The sequence below is a fragment of the Cinclus cinclus genome, chromosome 6 (assembly GCF_963662255.1).
Source record: "Cinclus cinclus chromosome 6, bCinCin1.1, whole genome shotgun sequence".
Taxonomy (NCBI): Eukaryota; Metazoa; Chordata; class Aves; order Passeriformes; family Cinclidae; genus Cinclus; species Cinclus cinclus.
The window spans coordinates 46,365,589-46,384,968 of record NC_085051.1 but is presented as its reverse complement, the minus strand read 5'-3'; the positions used below and the strand labels follow the sequence as shown (position 1 = coordinate 46,384,968).

Genomic DNA, 19,380 nt, shown 5'->3' with positions numbered 1-19,380 from the left:
GATAAGTTCTTATTATTTTCTTCATTAAAAAAGCCCCAAACAACAAAACTGTTGAAAGCTTGTAGTGGCAGCTAGCCAGAATTAGTACTCTTCCATTATAATTTTGCTTCTTTTTGAAGAAAAGAGTTTTTCAGGTTCTGCTTTGTGTACTGTTCTTTCATAGTATTATTGCCTCTCTCTTTTCAAAAAGACAATGCTTTAGAAAACAAGCCTTCCAAAAATTGGAGTTTTGAGAAGAACCTAGTACAAAATGTTCATCCAAGTTGACAGTGGTACATACTTGCACTCCTCCCACACAATTATATGTTGTTTCTGGATTATTTTGTCTGCAGAATTGAGAGTTTTGTTTTCTTTACTCTTACTTATTTGTTTTGAAGTCCATTATCAGGAACTGGTTTAAATAATTCCTTGTCAAATTGCAATTGCTTTGCAACATGAAAGCAAACATAGCTGTCGTAAAAGTCTGTGAAAAGGATTCTTGAATCTTCACTTGATGTAAGATGAGGGTGTGGCCTTCCATTGGCTTTTGTTCTTTTGTTCTGGCATCACAGAGGTAGAGGTTGCAGGTTTTTGGTTAAGACAGTTCAAGGTTTTTCTGCCTATGCTGTCCCCTTTAGTTGCCTGTTCTGATGGCATCTGCTGGCAGGCAAATCTCATTCTTGCTGGAAAAATCCAGTAGCAGTGTTCCTTGTGTGTTTTAGAAGCAGAAATCATTAGTCTAGCTGTGGCAAGAGGCATGGTAGCCAAAATGGTATTTTGACTTAACTGCCTTCTTCAAGTTGGAACAGCCACCAGGATAGGATGTTCAATTAATTTCACATGACCCTATACTTTTTAAAAAAATTCTTCATACGATGACATTTCAAAATAGTGGACCTTTGATCTGCTCTATTGCAGCCATTCTTGCTCTAATCTAAACTTTCATTTTTATATTACAGTCTTTATTATGATTCTGTTATATACAGCAGAACAGTCTATCTAGTGTACCACTGAATTTTTTTTGGCCTTTGTTCTTCTCTGTCTCCTGCAAAGGTCATAGTTTTGGTTGTGAATAGATGTTTACAGTTACAGAAGCAACAGTCTTCAGCTGAGAGACTTTTTGGTTGAAGTTATACTTTCTGATATGATATAATTACTCAGTGTTAAGTCTGGATATTGTCACCAATAAGTTTACCAAAATACTTGAAACTTTTAAAGTATAAAAAGAAGAAACCAGTCAGTATAGTAAGGACCTTGTTGAAGCAAGATTCCCCATTTAGAACCTATATCACATCTTTGAACTGTGAGAGGTCTTTCTGATAATTTTCTTATGTCTTCCTAAATTAAGACTGTAATTATTGTTATTCTGGGCAATTAAAATGGCAGTGAAAGATGTTACAGCTATAATTTCTACAGAAATGAGGTTTTTCCTTGGTACATTTTTATTTTTGAAGTATGAGATATGAAGTATTAGAGGATGACCTCTAAGGCTCACTGAAGGTACAGGTCATATTTCTGCCAAGAATTCAGGCTTTTCAGTCTTTACTTGTGATTTTTCGGAAATTAAAAATCCGTTCAGCACGGTAACTTGTTAGAAGAACCTCTGCTTTGTGGCCTTTACATATTACAAGTAAATTTTCAGTTATGATATCATTGTTTTGATATATCCTATTGTCCTGGTTTGAAAGACAGGTGTTTGCTGAGGAAAGCAGAAGCCTCCCTTTGAACTGAAAAATGTGATCCTTCCTTCCTACAGATTATTATGATTTTGAAATTAAGGGAGCTCTCAGGCAAAGATATGGGGGTAGGAATAACAGTTCTTTACTAGTATATCTAACAAGACAAACAAGAACAACAACAGCTATGAAATTAGCCACAAACAGAACAGTAACTCAGTCCCAGTGTTTTTTGGCTGCAGGCCCCTTTTCCCTGAGCTGCAGTTCCCGGTGCTGGGGGCGGGCAGGTCCTGCAGAGCCGCAGGAGGGCTGGGGGTGATGGCAGCGCTGTCCCAGGGGGAGAGAGAGATGGAGAGAGAGCTCTCCGCTCACGGTGTGGGTCCCAGTGCTCAGCAGAGTGCTGGATGGTGGCAGGTTACAGCGAGAAGGCAGCAGGGCAGGGTCCCACAGCAGTGAGGATGGCTCCCGATGCTGGGATGGCAGGAATGGGACTGGGGTGGCGATCTTCCTTCTCGTCCGAACTCCGCAGGGGAAATGGGCTGAGCCCGAGCCTTCCACTTCTTCTTCAGGATGTTTGAATCTCGTGGGGTTTCTCTCTTCTCTCCCCTCCCTCTTGCCACCAGGGCCCAGTCAACAGGTATCTTGGCATGACAATGGGGAAAATTCCACAGAGGGAAAAGTGAAAGAACCAACCCCAACACCTGTAGTCCTGGTTTTCTTATTAAGCTTACCAAGGAAACTCTAGTACTTGATCAGTAGCTTGCAGCCAGTTTGCTGATAGCTTATATATGAGACACTGTGTGATACTGCTGAACTCTTTAACTGCTTAAGTTCTTCATTCCTGTAAGCTGTTCCTGGAGCAGGTGTGGTCCTTGGGTAGCTGTCAAGAAGCAGCAGGATGAGGAGACTGGTCCCTGCATTATTGTGAGCTACGGGTGACTGCGGCAAGTATGGATCCATGTGCTCACTGACCGGTGGTGCAAGAAGATCAGAGGGAGTCTAGTGCCAGAAAAACAGGCTTGGGCAACAGACCAGCGGTTATCAGAAAAGTTTGTGAGGAGAGAGGCTTGAGGACAAGTCAGCATTTGAATTTGGTGGTTAGTATCAGTCAGATACCCAGCCAAGTACAGATGTACCAACAGCACAGCTGATGCAAGGTTCAGGAATGGAAGCCTGAACAACTGCTTCCAGCTGAAAGTGGAGGAGGCCCCTGACAAGGTTCCACACAGGTTACTCAGCTGCATTTTGTCAGAATGGTCTTAAGCAGAGATGCCTTAACCCCTAGGATTAGTGAAAGAGGTTGTGGAGCCTATTGCTAAGTTCAGGGCCCTGATATGGGTACCCTGAGAAAGTTTTCACTATTTATGCTTGTGGCATATCTGTAAGTTGTGACTTTCAGGACTCTGAATACATGCACTTGCAGCTGTACAAAATAGGAGCGATGATGATACTGATTGCTGTATTCTAGAAATTTTGGTATGTCTTTTCTAATGGGCGCTATTTGAAACATTAGTGATAGAGCCCAGAGAGGGTTTAATTAATGCAGCCTGAAACTTTGAAGTGCATTTAATAAAGGAAGAAGGACAACTTGGGACTTGAAGCATTTGTTCAGAGGTATAAGCAATTAAGGAAGGTAGTTTTACTCTGGTGTGTTTCCCTGGATTAATCAAATGAAGAACAACAGTGTGAGTTCTCTGGTGCAGTACAAACACTGGCATCTCTTCAGGCCTAGAAATGGTCTACCACTTTAGGCATTTGAGGAGACTGAGAAATGGTTTTTATGTTGCTGTTGAAAGGACAAACAAAAAAAAAGATTTAATTTGATAACCTGTGAAATACTTCAGATGGGCCTATACACCCAGTTTAGTTTTAATTCTGAATGCAGTCACATTATATGTACTTTCTAACATTTGCTGTCTGAATTTGCTTATTACTTAACTATTTACTTTTTTCCTTGTAAAAATAGTAGAACTTACTTATTCTAGGTTTTAACCATGCCTTTTGACCCTGTCCTACCATCTCTTCTATTAGCAAGGTATTCCCATTAGAGAATACCTACATTATTAAAGAACTTTTAGGGAAGAGTAGCTTTGGTTTTATTATTTACAAGTCACAAAATTTGTTTAAGAAGTAAAGTTTCATGGTTTGAAGGAATATGATAGTATTAAAGTTTCAGAATGTGTCATATCTGATGCTTCAGGTAGTAGTCTAGCTCAGTTAAGAGCAAAGTATTTGTACAGTAAGTAGCTGGAGAACAGAAATATGTCTGTTGTGTTTCAAAGATGACCTTTCAAGTAGTTGGAGAAGTGTGTCCTAATTTTGAATGGTGAGAAGAATGAGTTCAGTGTCTAAACAACGTTTGCACAAAGATTTGTGAATTAAATAAGCCTTAAGATTTTATGACTCAAGTGTCTGTTGAAGCAGTGGTGGCCCATATTGTTTGGATGAAGATCATCGAGTTAAAGAATTACTTCAAAGGCTGTACATTTAAATGTTAAATAATACATCTTCAAATAGCAAAATGACTGTCTTAAGACACTTGAATGCTTTCTGCACCTGAATTTACACTTTGGAATTCAAATCACAGTTGCGCAGGCTCTGAAGCATTTTCCCAAACCAGTATTTGTATGGCAAGGAAATATTCCCTATAGTCTTGTGCACATCTGCAGAACAGTGTACTCAGAATATGCCTCAGTATTTGAAGCCAGATACTTAGTGCACTTTTCAGTTATGCGGATCTCTATTTCTATAGCTAAATTAACTTGATTTTGTTGAGGCCCTGAACTAATGATGTTCTGCCTGTTGAAGGATATAATACTTATAATACTATGTAACAGTTCCTTGGGATCAGGTCCTCTGCTCTGAGAATTACAACACCTTCACCTCTAAGGTGCTTCATTTACCTTTACTAAAAGATACATTATTGCATAAACATTCAGGAATGATGCTGAACTTAGTAAAGGAAATCATAACGATCTGTTGTGTGCTAGAAGACTAAAACTATCTCCAGATTATCTGTGAACATTAGAGAACTGATTTGCTGATTTGAAACAAAAATAATGACATCTGTTCAAAGACAAGGTCAATATTGTAGTGTGTTGTTATGGGTTAGCCTCACTTCTATTTGTCTGTTAATGTCTAATTGCTATCTGTTCTTCAACTCAGAGGAGTGAGCCTCTTAATGTTTAAGGCAGGCATGCTGAGAGAGGGAAGCAAATGAGCATTCTAAGTTAGACCAAACAATTCTTAAGTCAAGTATTTGCAAGATGTACATGTTCAGTGAGCATTCACCTGCAGGTAATCCAAGTTCAGGGTATTTTTTAAGAACATCCTTTTTTGCCTTGCATCTCATAATGTGGAAGTGTTAATAACGTGGCTTTTGGAATTTGGATTTATGTTATACAGTTGAATGAAATGTAAATTTGGAGGGGGTACAAAATAAGACTTGGCTGTGGTTTCAAAGTGAATGTTGAAGTGCAGGTTACCAGTGGCATTTTGTGATGATCACATAGTGAGATGGATTGCTGGAAGTTATCTTGCCCAGCCTTTTGCACCAATACAGTCATCTAGAGCTGGTTGCCCACAAGTTTGAATATCTCCAAGGAGGGGCACACCACAACCATGGCCAGCTTGTGCCAGTGCTTGGTCACCCTCACAGTAAAAAAAGTATTTCCTCCTCTGGTCCTGTCACTGGACACCACTGAAAACAGCCTTGCTCCCTCTTTTTTGCATGCTTCCTTCAGGCATTTTTGTACATCAGTGAGATCTCCCTAAAGTTTCAGGTTCACCTCTTGAGGTGAAACAGTCCCAGCTTTTATCAACCTTTCCTCACAGGTTCCCTTAATCATATTTATGGTTCTTTGCTGAACTCTCCCCACTCTATCCATGTCTCTCATGTACCCAGGAGACCAGAAAATAACATTATTTGAAAGTGATTTTAAACCCAAATGTAGTGCATAAAGCAAAAACCATTAGTGACTTCCTGTAAGAGGCATATGTAACAGCGACAAATTTACCTAAATGTTCCTAATGAAACTTCATACTCTAAAATCTGTGTTTTTTAAGTAACAGCTAGATATAACTGATGAAGCTTATAACTTAATAAACCACAACATAAACAAAGGTTTCTAATAAATAAGTATCTGGATTTTGTCTTCAGCTGTTTTGAAGTCAGGACATTCTACAATATTTTATTAAGGCAAATCTGTGTCAATCTATAGTTGGAATCAGAGCTTTGCTTTCAGACACTTGTCTTGATATCTCACTTTGGCTGTGTCATCTTTACTCTTTGGAGAGGTAGCAAGTGAAGTGCAGTTTCTTTCTGTGTTTTCCACTCCCCTTCCTTTTCCTTTTCCCCCTTCTTCCCTCCCTCCCTCTCAGCTGAAGGAAAAAAAGAACAGAGATTGAATAGGTTTAGATGCTCTGATGGAGGGCTAAGAATTTCTGACATTTTTCTTTTTTTGTGCATTCTATCACACTATATTTCTTTAAGATAACAGGTACTGGAAAAGATTATCAAAGAGAAACAATAGGTGTGTCAAAAGAAAGTGGAATAATGAAAAGTTCATTATTATATGGTTTTGTCTCAGAAGTTAATATTTCAAGTTAATATTTAAACAAAACAAGGCCTTATAACTATTCTGAACTCAGAATTTTACCACCAAAAAACCAGTCACAGTATATGTATTTTAAGAAATACAGTTTTAAAATATGCTGCTGGACTGTTTAATTTTTTATGCCATCGGGTAGCACACAGCACTATTTCTACTTTTAGAAGCTTCTTCTCATTAGTGTAGTCTCTTATATAGCACCTGTTTAAAACTCCAAACCTGAATCTACAAATGTAAAACCTGACTTTTGAAATATTTGCTTTTTTGAACACTCTTCTTTAAAGGACCTATCAGGATCTCTCCCCAAAATGCTAGAAGCATGAAGGATAAGGGAGGAACAATGTTGCATGGCCCAAACACATGTGCTTTCGTCATTAGCAAGGTACAGCATGACCTCATGTTGACCTCAAAGGTAAATCGCTACCAGGGAACAATTATACATGCCTGTGAAAGCAGCTTAGCTTTTAACAAGAGAATAATTCAGTGCATAGGATAAAATTAAATTTTCAACACTGTCTGCCTTTCGCCTTTTCTGTCTTGTCTCTCTCCAAGTCTCTTCTTGAGAGAATGTTGTTTTTTATATACGTGTTTGTTGTGAAAGAAAACAACTTTTCTGGAGGTCGTTAATAAATTCCTAAATGGGGATCTCAAAGGATTTTGTATCCAATTCAGTCAAATTGTACGTCTTACAAGTAATTGCCTTTTTAATAAAAAGTTTCATTTGTTATCTAGAGCATTGGTATTGCAGCCTTCAGAATGTATATTCTGTGTTAGTTGGGGAATCTTGTGAAGTTCTGAAATGTATAGATCGTTTAGACTTGTGGGATAGTTTTTCTAAATATTAGTAGATGACCTTTTGTGTGCTCATCTTAGACTGCAACACAAACTTAATGACATTTTATTTTTTTGTAGAAGACTAAATATTCTGTAGCATTATGCGGTACGTCTCTACATATGATGGAATATTATTTAGCTAGCAGTTCTGAGCTATTTGGAGAAGAATTGCTGCCAGCATCTTGGAACTGTTAGCCATATCTATCCCATATTATTTGTATAATGTAATTGTTTGATGTAAATTTTACTTTTTTTTCCCCTAGAATGAGAGAGCCTATTCCTTCTGTGGAACAATAGAATATATGGCTCCAGATATTGTGAGAGGGGGAGATGCAGGACATGATAAGGTATGTTCTAAGTTTGTTACTGAGAATAAACTACTTCTTCAGTCAACATACTGTTAAGCTTCAAGGGTTTTTGTAAAATATTACATGTTATCTTATATAAATGTGTATTATTTAAGGTTGTCATAAGATTGTTTCCTGTGTCTTCAATTTTATGTTGATGTATTTTCTTCTTCTGATCTGAAGTAAAAGATGTATTTATAAAGGTATTGAAGCTTATTTGTGTTCTTTTCAAAATTTGTTCTAAATATGCTCTAGGACGATAAACTTAGTTGACACTTATTTACCTTTGCATAAAAAACTAGTTCCAAGTGGAAAATGGTTTGTGGCTAATACTGATATACATTTTAAACTGGACACCAGAGAAATCTGTTATATTTATTGAGGTATGGGATAATTATTAAACATTCTCATATTGTAAAATTGTTTAGCTTGCGACTAAAGTTTCATTACATACTAAAGTGTCAGTAATTGAGAGAAAAATCAAGACAACAATAATTAGCAGATGATTTTTGAAACAAACAAAAAACCCCACTCTCCAAAATAATTCTACAGTATTCCTAGATAACTTATTCTGATTGCTCACTATACTGGGAAGTTTTGGAGAATATTTAATTTCTGTGGTTTTTTGCTGTAGACTGAGTTGAATTGTCTTTCTGTTGTGGATCATGGAATGTATTTGATTGTAGTTCCTTTTATAGCAGCTTAAGAGCTGGAAGAGTGTGACTTTTGCCTGAGAAAGTTCTTTCTTTTTGTTCTCTATGCATTCTGTGTCTCTTTTGGTCTGAGTTTACCTTCAGTTGGGGAGCACTGTAGTGGGCACAGCTGGGATCTGGCAGTTTGAAGTAGAGCAGAATGACCTCTCTGATTCTTCTGCTACACATGAAATAAAGTGTGCTTTGTCTTCACTTAGTCATTGTCTCACGCCTACCTTGGATTCCACCATAACCTCTTCATCTTTTTCTACTGTGCTGTTTGCCCAGTTGTTAAAAATGGAATTAAAAAAAAACTTATGAATTGAATCTCTTTCCTGCACACTCTGTTTAGTCATGCCACCTCCAGAGCATCTCTCCAATTTCTGTCACCTTGAATATGATTATGGCTTCTCAAAGCTTAAATCTTGTTGCTGACTTAAAGAGCAGTCTCTGTTCTGTTATCTTTGGCTTTATCTAATACTTTGATCAGAGTCATACAGTATTCCTGTTAGCTGATCAGTAGGGGTGATGTTGCAGTCATGTATGTGATGTTAGCTGTTTACACCACACACTCGCTACCTTACATTGGCAACATCGTATATGGTCATTTAAGATTTTTAGTGTATTTCATACTTAGTGCATATCTAGCAACTCAAGGACCTTACAAAAAGAGAAAATGAGATTGCTTGAGTATGCTGTGTTCTCATTAATCAATATTTATCATCTCTAATCTCTTATACTTGATTGCAGTACTTGTCTTAAGGACCTGCTCTAGTATTTCAGTATTTATTTTTTTAAAGTTTGATTTCTGATTCGGCAGACCCTCCTTTTCTTTTGAAAAAACACATGTCAAGAAGAAATTCTTTGGGATTTTCTCTAAGAATTATCTATTTGCAAAGATAATTATTAACAGTATGGCGACTTCATCAGGTAGTTCTAAATATTCTTGGCTGAATATATGAGACATCAGAGTATGTGTATTTTGAAGCAAAATCAAATAAAATGTGGCCAAAATGTTGTGACTTCACTAGTTGTCCTCCTGTATTGTATTAATATTGCCAACGTAAAATAAAGCAGAAGTTTCATTCATAGCTATAAACCTGAGAAGTTCAAACACCTGTAACTAATTTTGTTGAAGGGTCTGAACTGCTTCCTTTATTATTCATAGTAGCATCCTTCCTTTTTAAAGAAAAAAGTGTTTTGTAAGTGTATGAGGTATGAGAGATATGAATAATATGATTAGTATATGGGAAGCCAAAGATACAATGTGTTACCACGGTCCATCTCTCTAAGGCCTCTGAGGTGCAGCTGTGGCACTGGATGACCATAACTGAACAGTGCCTGTGCCATGTGGAGCTGTCCATGCAAAATGGATAGCAGGGAAAGTAACAGGAACCAAAATGCAATAATCTGTCAAAGTGGGAGTAACAAGGCTCGTTCTAGATCCTTACTAAACTTCTTTAACAAAAAAACCCACTGTTTTACCCATGATCCATTGCAGTGGTAGGATGCTGGAGACATGGTTTTTCTGAAAGCTTTGCCTGAGTGAACCAGCAAACAGGTAGAACATGAGCTGGCTGAAATTGTGTTCAAGGTTAGAAACGTCATAGTTCCTTTCTGTTATTTGATCTGTGCTTTTAAGCAGATTCCTTGAAAATCTGTGAGGTTCGGAATATCTGACAGAAGCAGATACTACCCAAGTAAAAAATTTCAGGAACTTAAATAGACAAATAGTGGTCCAAGTATTTAATCTTTAAAAAGTTGTTGTTGGTATTGGTGTTATTATTATTAACAACAACCAAGAACTGAAGGATGGGATGCCATCCAAAGGGACTTGGATAAATTCAAGAAATGGGCATGCAAATCTCATGAGCTTTAACAAGACCAGGTGCAAGGTGAGAGCAGCCCCTGGTATCAGCACAAACTGTGGGATGAACAGATCAGAGCAGCCCTGCTCAGAAGGACTTGGGAATGCTGGTGGATGAGAGGTTGGACATGACCCAGTCATGGGCACTCCCAGCCCAGAGAGCCAAGGGTGTCCTGGGCTTCATCCAAAGCAGTGTGGACAGGAGGGCAAGGGAGGGGATTCTGCCTGTCCACTTCCCTCTACTGAGACCCCACCTGCAGTGCTGTATCCAGCTCTGGGGTCCTCAGCACAGGGAGGATATGGACCTGTTGGAGTAAGTCCAGAGCAGGGGCACCAAGCTGATTAGAGGGATGGAGCACCTTTCCTATGAGGAAAGGCTGAGAGAATTGAGTTCAGCCTGGAGAAGGCCTCATTATTACTTTCCAGTACCCGAAGAGTGCCTACAAGAAGCTGGTGGGAGACATTTTACAAGGGCATGTGGTGATAGGACAAAGGGGAGTGGCTTTAAACTAAGAGGAATGATTGAGATTAGATGTAAGGATGAAATCGTTACTGTGAAGCTGATGAGGTACCGGAACAGATTGCCCAGAGAAGTTGTGAATGCTCTGTACCTGGAAATGTTCAAGGCCAGGTTGAATGGGGCTCTGAGCAACCTGATCTAGTGGAAGGTGTCCTTGTCCATGGCAGTGGGTTGGAACAAGATGGTATTTGCGAACCCTTTCAATCCAAACCATTCTATGATTTCATAGCATTTTCAGGAGCCTGGATTAACTGTGGACTGTGATCTTAAATTGTGTTTTTTGAACATTCCTTAATTTCATTCTCAAGGTCATAAAAGTTCAAGTTCCACTACTTCTTAGCAAGTCTTAGGTTCCTCTGTTGTGTTGAATATGTATTAGAATTCATATCACATCACAGTGGTAAAAATCAAAATTAATTCTGTCAGGAAAACAAAAGGAACTTTAGTCAGTGGAAAGAGTTCAGCTTGAGAAATTAGTTGAAGAAGCGAAGTGGAGAAATTTCAATATAAAATTAATTTATCATGGAAAATACCTTCAGTCAGTACCACAGTTGTTTATGCTTCGTTGTATCCCGTTTTGCCTTTGTATTTGCATATTGGTAGGTTCTTCCTATTCCAGTTGCTTTCTGAGTGGACTGTTTTGTTCCTTCTGTTGTTCCTTTTCAATTTTACTTCAGTGTATCATAACATACATAATTACTGTTCTCTAGGCTGTTGATTGGTGGAGTGTTGGTGTTCTTATGTATGAATTATTAACTGGAGCATCACCATTTACAGTCGACGGAGAGAAGAATTCCCAAGCAGAGATTTCTAGGTAAGATTCAAAGCAGTGAAGTATATGTGCTTGCTAACAGATAATCCTTATGCCATAATATATGTTTTGTAGGAGTTCATTAGTTTAAAATATAGAAAGGAAGTGCTGCCCTGGTAACATTATATGTGCTCCAGTTCTGTTCAGTAGAATGACATTAGAAAGTGGATAGGTTTTATTAGCTAATAGAACTGACTATAGAAGGCCTGTTTTGTTTAAACTACAGTGGAGCCACAGCCTTGTAGATACTTAGCCCCGTTGCATGTTTACTGTTGAAAAGGAACTCAAATGAAATTTCAAAGTGTATGTAAATAGAATTATCACATTCTAAATCTTAATACATTTAGAGACATATTTAGGTAGAGATACTTTATCAGCTCTTGCTAGGTTGTTCTGGCAGACTGCAGATTTTAACTGTCAGAAAGTAACCTGCTCCCACCTTTTTGTTACAAGTAATGTTTATTAGTATACAGCATGAAACAAAGATCTTTTCTAGCCCCACTTGCATATCTGACAAGAAACAATACGATACGTAGAGAAATGAAATAAACAATACCATTCTTATCTTTTGCATATAAACTTTTTCTTATATTCACTAATCTCCACGCTTTAAAGGTTTGTTTACAGTACCTGTGTAAAAGCACTGGAGCATTTTTAAAAGACAAAGGCATAAGCTTCCCCAAAACACATTACTGGAATCTCCCCCAAAACAAAAATTTCCTCTTACTAGATTTCTTTTGGAGCAGGAAGTTGAGGTCTTAAATTGCTCAAATTACTAACTGATGACAGAATGAGCTTACAAGTCCAGTCCCCAAACTAAGAGTAGCCTTGCTTCTGTTGGAAGGTATTGCCCTGGTTCTGCCCTTCACCTGGAATCACTTGATATTTAAGGTTGTAATGGATAATAGAACATTCCTCAATTATTTAGATAATTTATTTTACTTATAAATTCAGGCAATTTCTTGGGAGATTAAAAGCCTGTTTATTGGTTTTTGCTTCTCTACCACAGCAGGAAACTTGGACAGTCAGTAGAAAAAATACAGGGGAGAGTGGAGTCCATTAATGAAAGAAAGTTCAGGACTTCACCCGCTTGGTCATTATATTGTAGTTAAAACTTCAGTTATCTCCTTCTGCCCTGTTTAAGGTTAGAATTTTGGTTGACAGGTTACTTATGCCATTGCTGAATTTGGTAATTTTGATTCCCAAGATTTACTAGATAGGACTCTAAAGAAGAAAGAATTTTTTTTTTTTTTTTTTTTTTTTTTAAAGAGAGAACCTTAAACTCAATTTCACAGATATAGTTTCCAAAAAATCTGGGAAACTTTTAAATTATGTATTCCACAGGACTTGACTTTCTTTTGGTAGCCCTTCTGTGCTTTATAAGTTAATATTTCTGATAATTTGAGTAACTGCAAGATTGTTTAACATCTGTCCTCTGACAACTAATAACTTTCTTTAGTCGAGGCAAGTTTACTGTGTTGCTGTTCAGTCTGTTTTTGTTCTGGTGGGTGTTTGTGCTGCACATTTGTAGGCAGCAGTCCTATAGTATTTGTTTTTATTTTGATAAATTTAGAAGTTAAATTCTTACAGTTTCCTGTTTTGAAGATGTTCCCCAGTCTTGCTGTTTCTTGAAATAGCCTTTTCTTAACTTAGCTTCTGTTGTTCTTTCTTACATATGCACAATTTTTTCTTGTTGATGTTTCAAGAAGATCTTGGTTAAAGGAAGGGATAATTTACCATCTGAACAAAAAATACTACTTTCTTTTTCTTGGGTTCCTCTTGTTGATGCCAGTGCTGGTCTGATAGGTCTAATTCCTTTCACTCTTCTGTCACTTTCAACTGATGGCCCTCTGGTTTATAGTTCTTCCCAGCTATATGACTGCATTTGAGACTAGATTTCATCTGTCTTGTGTTACTCCTATACATATAAAACCCAGTGGCTTCTAAATCCTTTCCACTGATCACAATTCCTTTTTTGGATGACTTCAGTGTTATGTGTCTGCAATTTATGTCATGAATGTTATGTTCCCTTTAAGAACATAACATTGCTGCTGCCCTGGCTGCTGCACTGAGTGGTGTGGAACCTTCTGGGGAATGGTGACTGCTGTGTGCCTTTGGGGACAACGGGAGGGTGTTTGGAGCTTTCCCTGAGGGTAGCATAGAGCAGGAAAACAGACACCAAATAGTAACAGTTGCCACTGACAATGAAATTACTGGCACTGTCACAGAGATATGAGTTGCTACAAAAGTCTTTCTTGATAGCAAGGTTGTTCTAACCAGAAATTACATCGGTTAGCCAAAATATGCTTAAACTTGCCAATTGCAGCAGACTGAGAGAATTCAGTTTTTTGCTTGTTCACAAGCTGTTGAAAGTATGGTTTTATTTTTCTGAGTTTAGGGGAAAAACATAGTCTTCCAAATGGATCCAGGTCCTTCTTTTATTTTACTTGGGTAAGAAGTAATCTTAGATATTTTTAGGTAATTTTACTTCCTCGTGTGGCACAATGGCTCTCTGGTGTTAAATTTGAGCTTGAAACTTTGTTATAAAATATCTCTCCAAGGGAAAGTTGAGTTCTTGTGTCAGAAACAGTTTATAGTTTGTATTTTTTTTTCTTTCTGAGGAGAAATTGTGTTGTTCTTTTATCATAATCTTTTTGGCAATACTGTGGACTTTTCATGGAAAATGCAAGTTAAGTAAGTGCAAACTTTGCCATTTATCTCTGTCTCTGCAGACATCTCATTTATATGCTTTGTGTTGTGGGCTATTAAACTCAAATTAAAAAATCACAGAACTATTCCAATATATCTCCTTTTCTAGTGTGCCCTCTCCCCTTTCTTTTTTCTTGTTTCGAAATCTTCCTTTAATTTTTGAGAATTCTGAACTTCTATTGCTGCAGAGCCAGGAATAAGAGCCATCCTGCGAAAGCGTAGTCAAGGGCCAATACACACCGAGTATTTTCACTTTGACTATGAGCAGTTTGTAGAACTGAATTGAAGATGGACAAATCCATTTTTAGGGAGTTGACTTTTGAGGGCCCTGTTATGTATAGGATTTAAAATGACAGGCATGTTTTGGAGCACTAGTTTGCATCTGTGCAGCAGTTTAGAAAATCTTACCAGCTTTAGGGTTATGAATAGCTATAAAATTTTTAATGCACATATACATCTATAAAATAATCTTTAGAAGCTTATGATAGTGTATTAGCACACTTAACACCAATAACAGCCTGTGGTCTTTATTTGACATAGCTGGTTAGACTATTTATACTTCATGGAGGACAGCTGAAATTTGACAGTCTGTTAGATGCTGTGGAGATACTTCATTTATGATACTCAGAGAAACCTTTTCTTCATTGGGAAGATGCATAACAGCTGTATACTGGGATGCCCTTCCTTATTGATTTCCTTCTTTAATTAGTGACTCACTTTGGTGATTGTTGGATCTTTTAAAGGATATATCAGTCATTATATCCAACTTCTAATTTGGATGATTTCTTCTAGGTATTCTATCCTATAGCTTTTAGCTGCCTATCTATAACGTACAGCATTTTTGTGTTCAGATGCATGTCAGAGTACATTGGTGAGTCTGCCTATACATCCATTCAACCATTCAGTAAAACAGACAGTTGAAAGAAACTTTTAGGTGTTGTAGCAAAGTTTCTGACTTGCCTAGAGCCAGGGATACACATATGTATCCGAGTGCTCCAAGTTGGAACAAAAGAACTAGAGAGTTGAGCATGACTAGTTCTGAGGTGACAGGGTAATTCTTAAATATGAGGGTAAAAACTCTTCTTTGGAAATCTTGTCCATTTACCTTTTACCAGGGTTTCAACTTGGGGCTGCTTTCTCTAATTCCCTGTACATCCAGATGGATATGTATCTTTTTGATGATGCTTAGAACACAATATCTCAGTTTAGAGACAAATTTAGGAGAAAACACTCTGGAATGAGTTGTCTCCCCTAAAAAGTGTTCCAACAATCCCTTTCCACCAATAGGAAATGAATACTAGTGGATAAAAATGGAAAAGCCTCTTCCAACCATTAATTGACAAACTGAAAGCCCACAAGGCACAGGAAAAAGGTAGATAAATGCTAGAGATTAAACTGTCAGACCTTACCTCTTCTTGCCCCTGCATCGGAACAAAAACCCAGAATTCCAGGGAGAGAAAAAAAACCCCACCAGCTCACCACATGGTAGGTAAAAGATAGTGGCACCTCTCTCAGGGAAAAAAACCCAGAAAACCAAAGAGGAGATTAAAACAGCAGTTGGGGCAAACAGGTAGGAGTGTCTGTGGTGGCGGTCCCTTCTTTAGAGCAGCTGAAGCAGGTGGGGCTGATGTGCTTTCTCTTGCCAGCTCAGAAGAGGTATGGGGCCAAGACAGAGCCCCTCTACTCCCACTGGTCCTGACTGATTCCTGTCTCACAGGTGCCCTTTTCTTTTGTGTCAGAGTTAAACAAACTGTCCAGTTTACCTCTGAAAAGTTGCTGATGGATTGCTGCTGCAGCTTCTCCATGGCCAGGGAAAAACATTTCTTGCCTGGGCTAAGAAAAAAAATCTAGTTAGCCAAGCAAAAAAGCCAGACCCCTCAGCACCCTGGACACCTGGGGAGTGAGGCTTTAAAAAACATCTACCAAAGAGCCCAATGTTCACCCCCCCCCACCTTAAAAGTACAGCACCCATTTTTGGGCATAAAGCAGAGGATCAGAGAATAGACTATCATCATAAATCACCCAAGATGCACAATTCTCAAGGCACTGTAGAATAGTTGGATTAGGCATCTCCTTTCCTTCCTTATCATGTTAGTGTGTCCTTTGCATTATATGTGTATTCTTGGTCTGTAGTATTTGTGGAGAAAACTCATCAGAGCCCAAGTTCCTGAGAGATAGTAGCAGTGGGGTTGCTCCTAGTTCTGCATAGTCTGCGGTAGAGAAGGATAAGATGGAAATGATTCATGCAAAGCATTAAACTTTTTGACGTATGCAAGGGATGGTTTCTCTTGAGTGTGCAGTACAGCCAGGGTTCCCTCATCAGCAGAGTAATCTCAGCTTGTCCCAGCTGAGCGGGCTTATACCAGGCCAGGAAAAGCAATAAATACAGCAGAGTATTTCTTCAGCTTTCCCAGTTGCCATTTGTGATACTTAATTCTTCCTGCTTGTGTCTGTCGCTGTTACTGGAGCACTGCCATGGACAACGTGGACAACCCCATAAACAAGAAATGTACAGAAGGATGGTGGTGATTGAGAAAGGGAAAGGATTGTTAATGCTAAAGGCCATAGTTTCTTTACAGAAGCACAAAGATCCCAAAAAGGATTTTGATACATGCAGCTTCCTTCCTCTGAACGCTGTATGGGCTACTGTTAGAGCCTTGAGTAACCTTCAGTGCAGTACTTCAGTCGTGCTCAACTAGTGAAACCAGACTCTTCACTCGATCAAGCTGCTTCACAAATTTCTGTTCTCTCGCATGTTGATCCAATTTGTTTGGTCTTTTCTGGCAACTTGATTTCCATCCTAGTTAATGTGATTACAGCTTCACATACTTCAATTCCATGATTTTATGTCGTTCCTGGACCTTCTAAAGAAGGTAGTTGTGGTCTTCACTATCTCTGTAATACCATTTCTGTGAACCAATCCAGAGCATCATCAGTGTTTTCAACTATCAGTCAACCTCAAAAGTATTTTTTAAATTAAAGCCACTGGCAACTTACACTAATCTCCTTGTAATGAAACATGGCAAAATGCTGCCTTTTCTGCAGAGGGTTCTAGGTGGATCAAGAGATGGAAGACAATTCTCACTGTATGTCTGCTGGAAATACTTTACAGCAGAGAGGAAACAGTTTAGGAGGTTCCTAGAGTGTATGGAAAAGAACTAGCTCTAGAATTTTCCTTTTGATTTATAAGGACATCCCAGAGTTTCAGTCTCATTGCTTTAGAAACCAGTTTCAAAAAATACTGATTGGAGGGGTTTTCCTCCCTTCCAAGAGCCCAAAGAGAACTTGTTTTCCAGGATCTTTGTTACATACCTTTCTGATTCTTCTATCAGAAAGGTTGACAAAGAAGCTCCTTCAGACTTCTCTAACTGCAGAAATTTTCAAGCTATGAAAACATTGTCGATTTCATTGGGCCACTTGTAAATAAAGTAATTTTTCTGTCAAGGTGTCCTGTCTTGTGTCTCTAGAACAGGAGGGTGTTCTTACTTCCTTACCTGCTTTCTGAAACTGGGTGATTGCAGAAGAGACTGAATCTTTACTTCTCCACCACCCCTGAAGTGTAAGAATACTCTTATTTAGTGGTGTTTAAATTTGGTATTAACATCCCTAATTAAAAAAATAATGTGATAATATTGTGCTTTCTTCTCCTTTTCTGTAAAGTGAAATGTGTCTAGAAATTGAAGAGAAGTCTTATGGTTACTTCTGCTAGCAGAAAGGCTGTGATTTGGACCCTTACTGGCAGATATACATAATACTACAAAAACAATCCTGAACCTCCACACCATCTTAAAACTCAGACTGTATTTTCCTAACTCCTTTCAGCATTACTTAAACCAAGAAATTAGCTTGCATTGTCTTTTTGTTTGCTTGATACTGGATACTATGTCTGTAGAAGCTACCCCTGGGATATGCACATTTTGAGCTTGGTTTTGTCCTGCCACACTGCCAGAACAGGATTATTTAGGAAGCAAGCTGTTTGCATCTATATTTGGACTAATCCAAGAAGCTAGCGATTTCAAGATAAAGATTTTCTCATGGGATAACTAACTCTTAAGGATATGTCATGCAGTAACTAAACAGAATTTACTCATGTCCTGCAGTGATCAGCTTAAGCTCTGGCAGAAACATATAATAGTTGAGAGCTTAGTGTTGCCACAAATTCGTGTCATTTCAGTCTCTCATGGCTTCAAAATCTTTCAGATTGTGTTTAGTGGAGGCACTGTAAGCCCTATTGTGAAGTTACCACAGTGAGAGACTATGTAAGCACCAAGCTGTACACGAGCCAGCAATGTGGCCTTGTGGTACAGGCAGCAAATGGTATTCTGGGCTGCATTACACAACGAATACTCATCAGCTTGAGGGGTGTGATCCTTCCTCTCCACTCAGCACTAATGAAGCCACATCTGGAGTACTGTTTCCACTTCTGGTCTCTCCAGTGCATGAGAGAGTGATATATTTGATATAGTGGAGGGAGTCCAGCAAAGGGCTGATGACAATAAGAAGAAAGGCTGAGAAGGCTGGCATTCTTCCACCTGGAGAAGGGAAGGTTCAGGGACATCTCATCAGTGTGCATAAATGCCTGAAGAGAGTGTACAAAGAAGAGGGAACCAGGTTCTTTCAGTGGTGGTTGGTGACAAGACCAGAGAGAGGGGCCACAAATTGAAACACAGGAGGTTCCCTCTGAGCACAAAAGGAAGTACCTGTTTACTGTGAGCGTGACTGAGTACAGGCTGCCCAAAGGAGGTGGTGAGGTCTCTCTCCTTGGAGATATTCAAATGGTTTCTAGACATGGTGGTGAACAGCTGGCTCTGGGTAATTGAGTAGGAAGAGTTGGACCAGGTGACCTCCAGAGATCCATTCCAACCTCAACTCTTCTGTGATTCTGTATTAGATTCTGCTTTAAACCTGTTCATTTGTGTTTGCATGTGTTACCTTCCTTTAGAGTCTGTAGCTTCAGCATTTAGATTTGGAGTAACTGAAAGAAAACTTGCCTAGCTGTTTATAAAACTGTGGGGAGCTACAAAGGAGAGGTATTGAAATGTGATTCTACTTAGGCTTCTAACGTTTTGATTTCCACTGGCACAATGTAATGGTTTCTAGTTCTTGTTTTGAAAAAGTGGTGAGGTCTCTGTTCTCTTTTGCTTTACCATTTTAAGGGAAACACTCTCCTGCTCCCTTGAGTCATCTTTGCAGTAAGCTGGATAGTCCTAGCCTTTTAATAAAATTTTCTATAAAATGCATTCTATGCTTCTGATTGGTATTGTTACTGTTCTCTAAAACTTTTCCAGTTATGTGCCTTCTTTTGAGACCAGGGTATAAGCACTCTTTGCCTGAG

General features: G+C 38.6%; 1 protein-coding gene across 2 annotated transcripts in view; it reads left to right on the top strand.

The window, feature by feature from the left end:
- Positions 1–19,380, top strand: part of RPS6KA5 (ribosomal protein S6 kinase A5) — a 69,741-nt gene that overhangs the window by 30,884 nt on the left and 19,477 nt on the right. The window contains exons 1-3 of one of the 2 annotated variants that reach the window (XM_062495468.1): positions 6,660–6,677; positions 7,363–7,446; positions 11,236–11,339. In XM_062495468.1, coding sequence (XP_062351452.1) covers positions 6,663–6,677; positions 7,363–7,446; positions 11,236–11,339 — 203 coding nt within the window. In that variant the 5' untranslated portion in view covers positions 6,660–6,662. Of the gene's footprint in view, positions 1–6,659; positions 6,678–7,362; positions 7,447–11,235; positions 11,340–19,380 lie in introns of those variants that run through there. The other variant, XM_062495466.1, reaches the window with a different exon arrangement.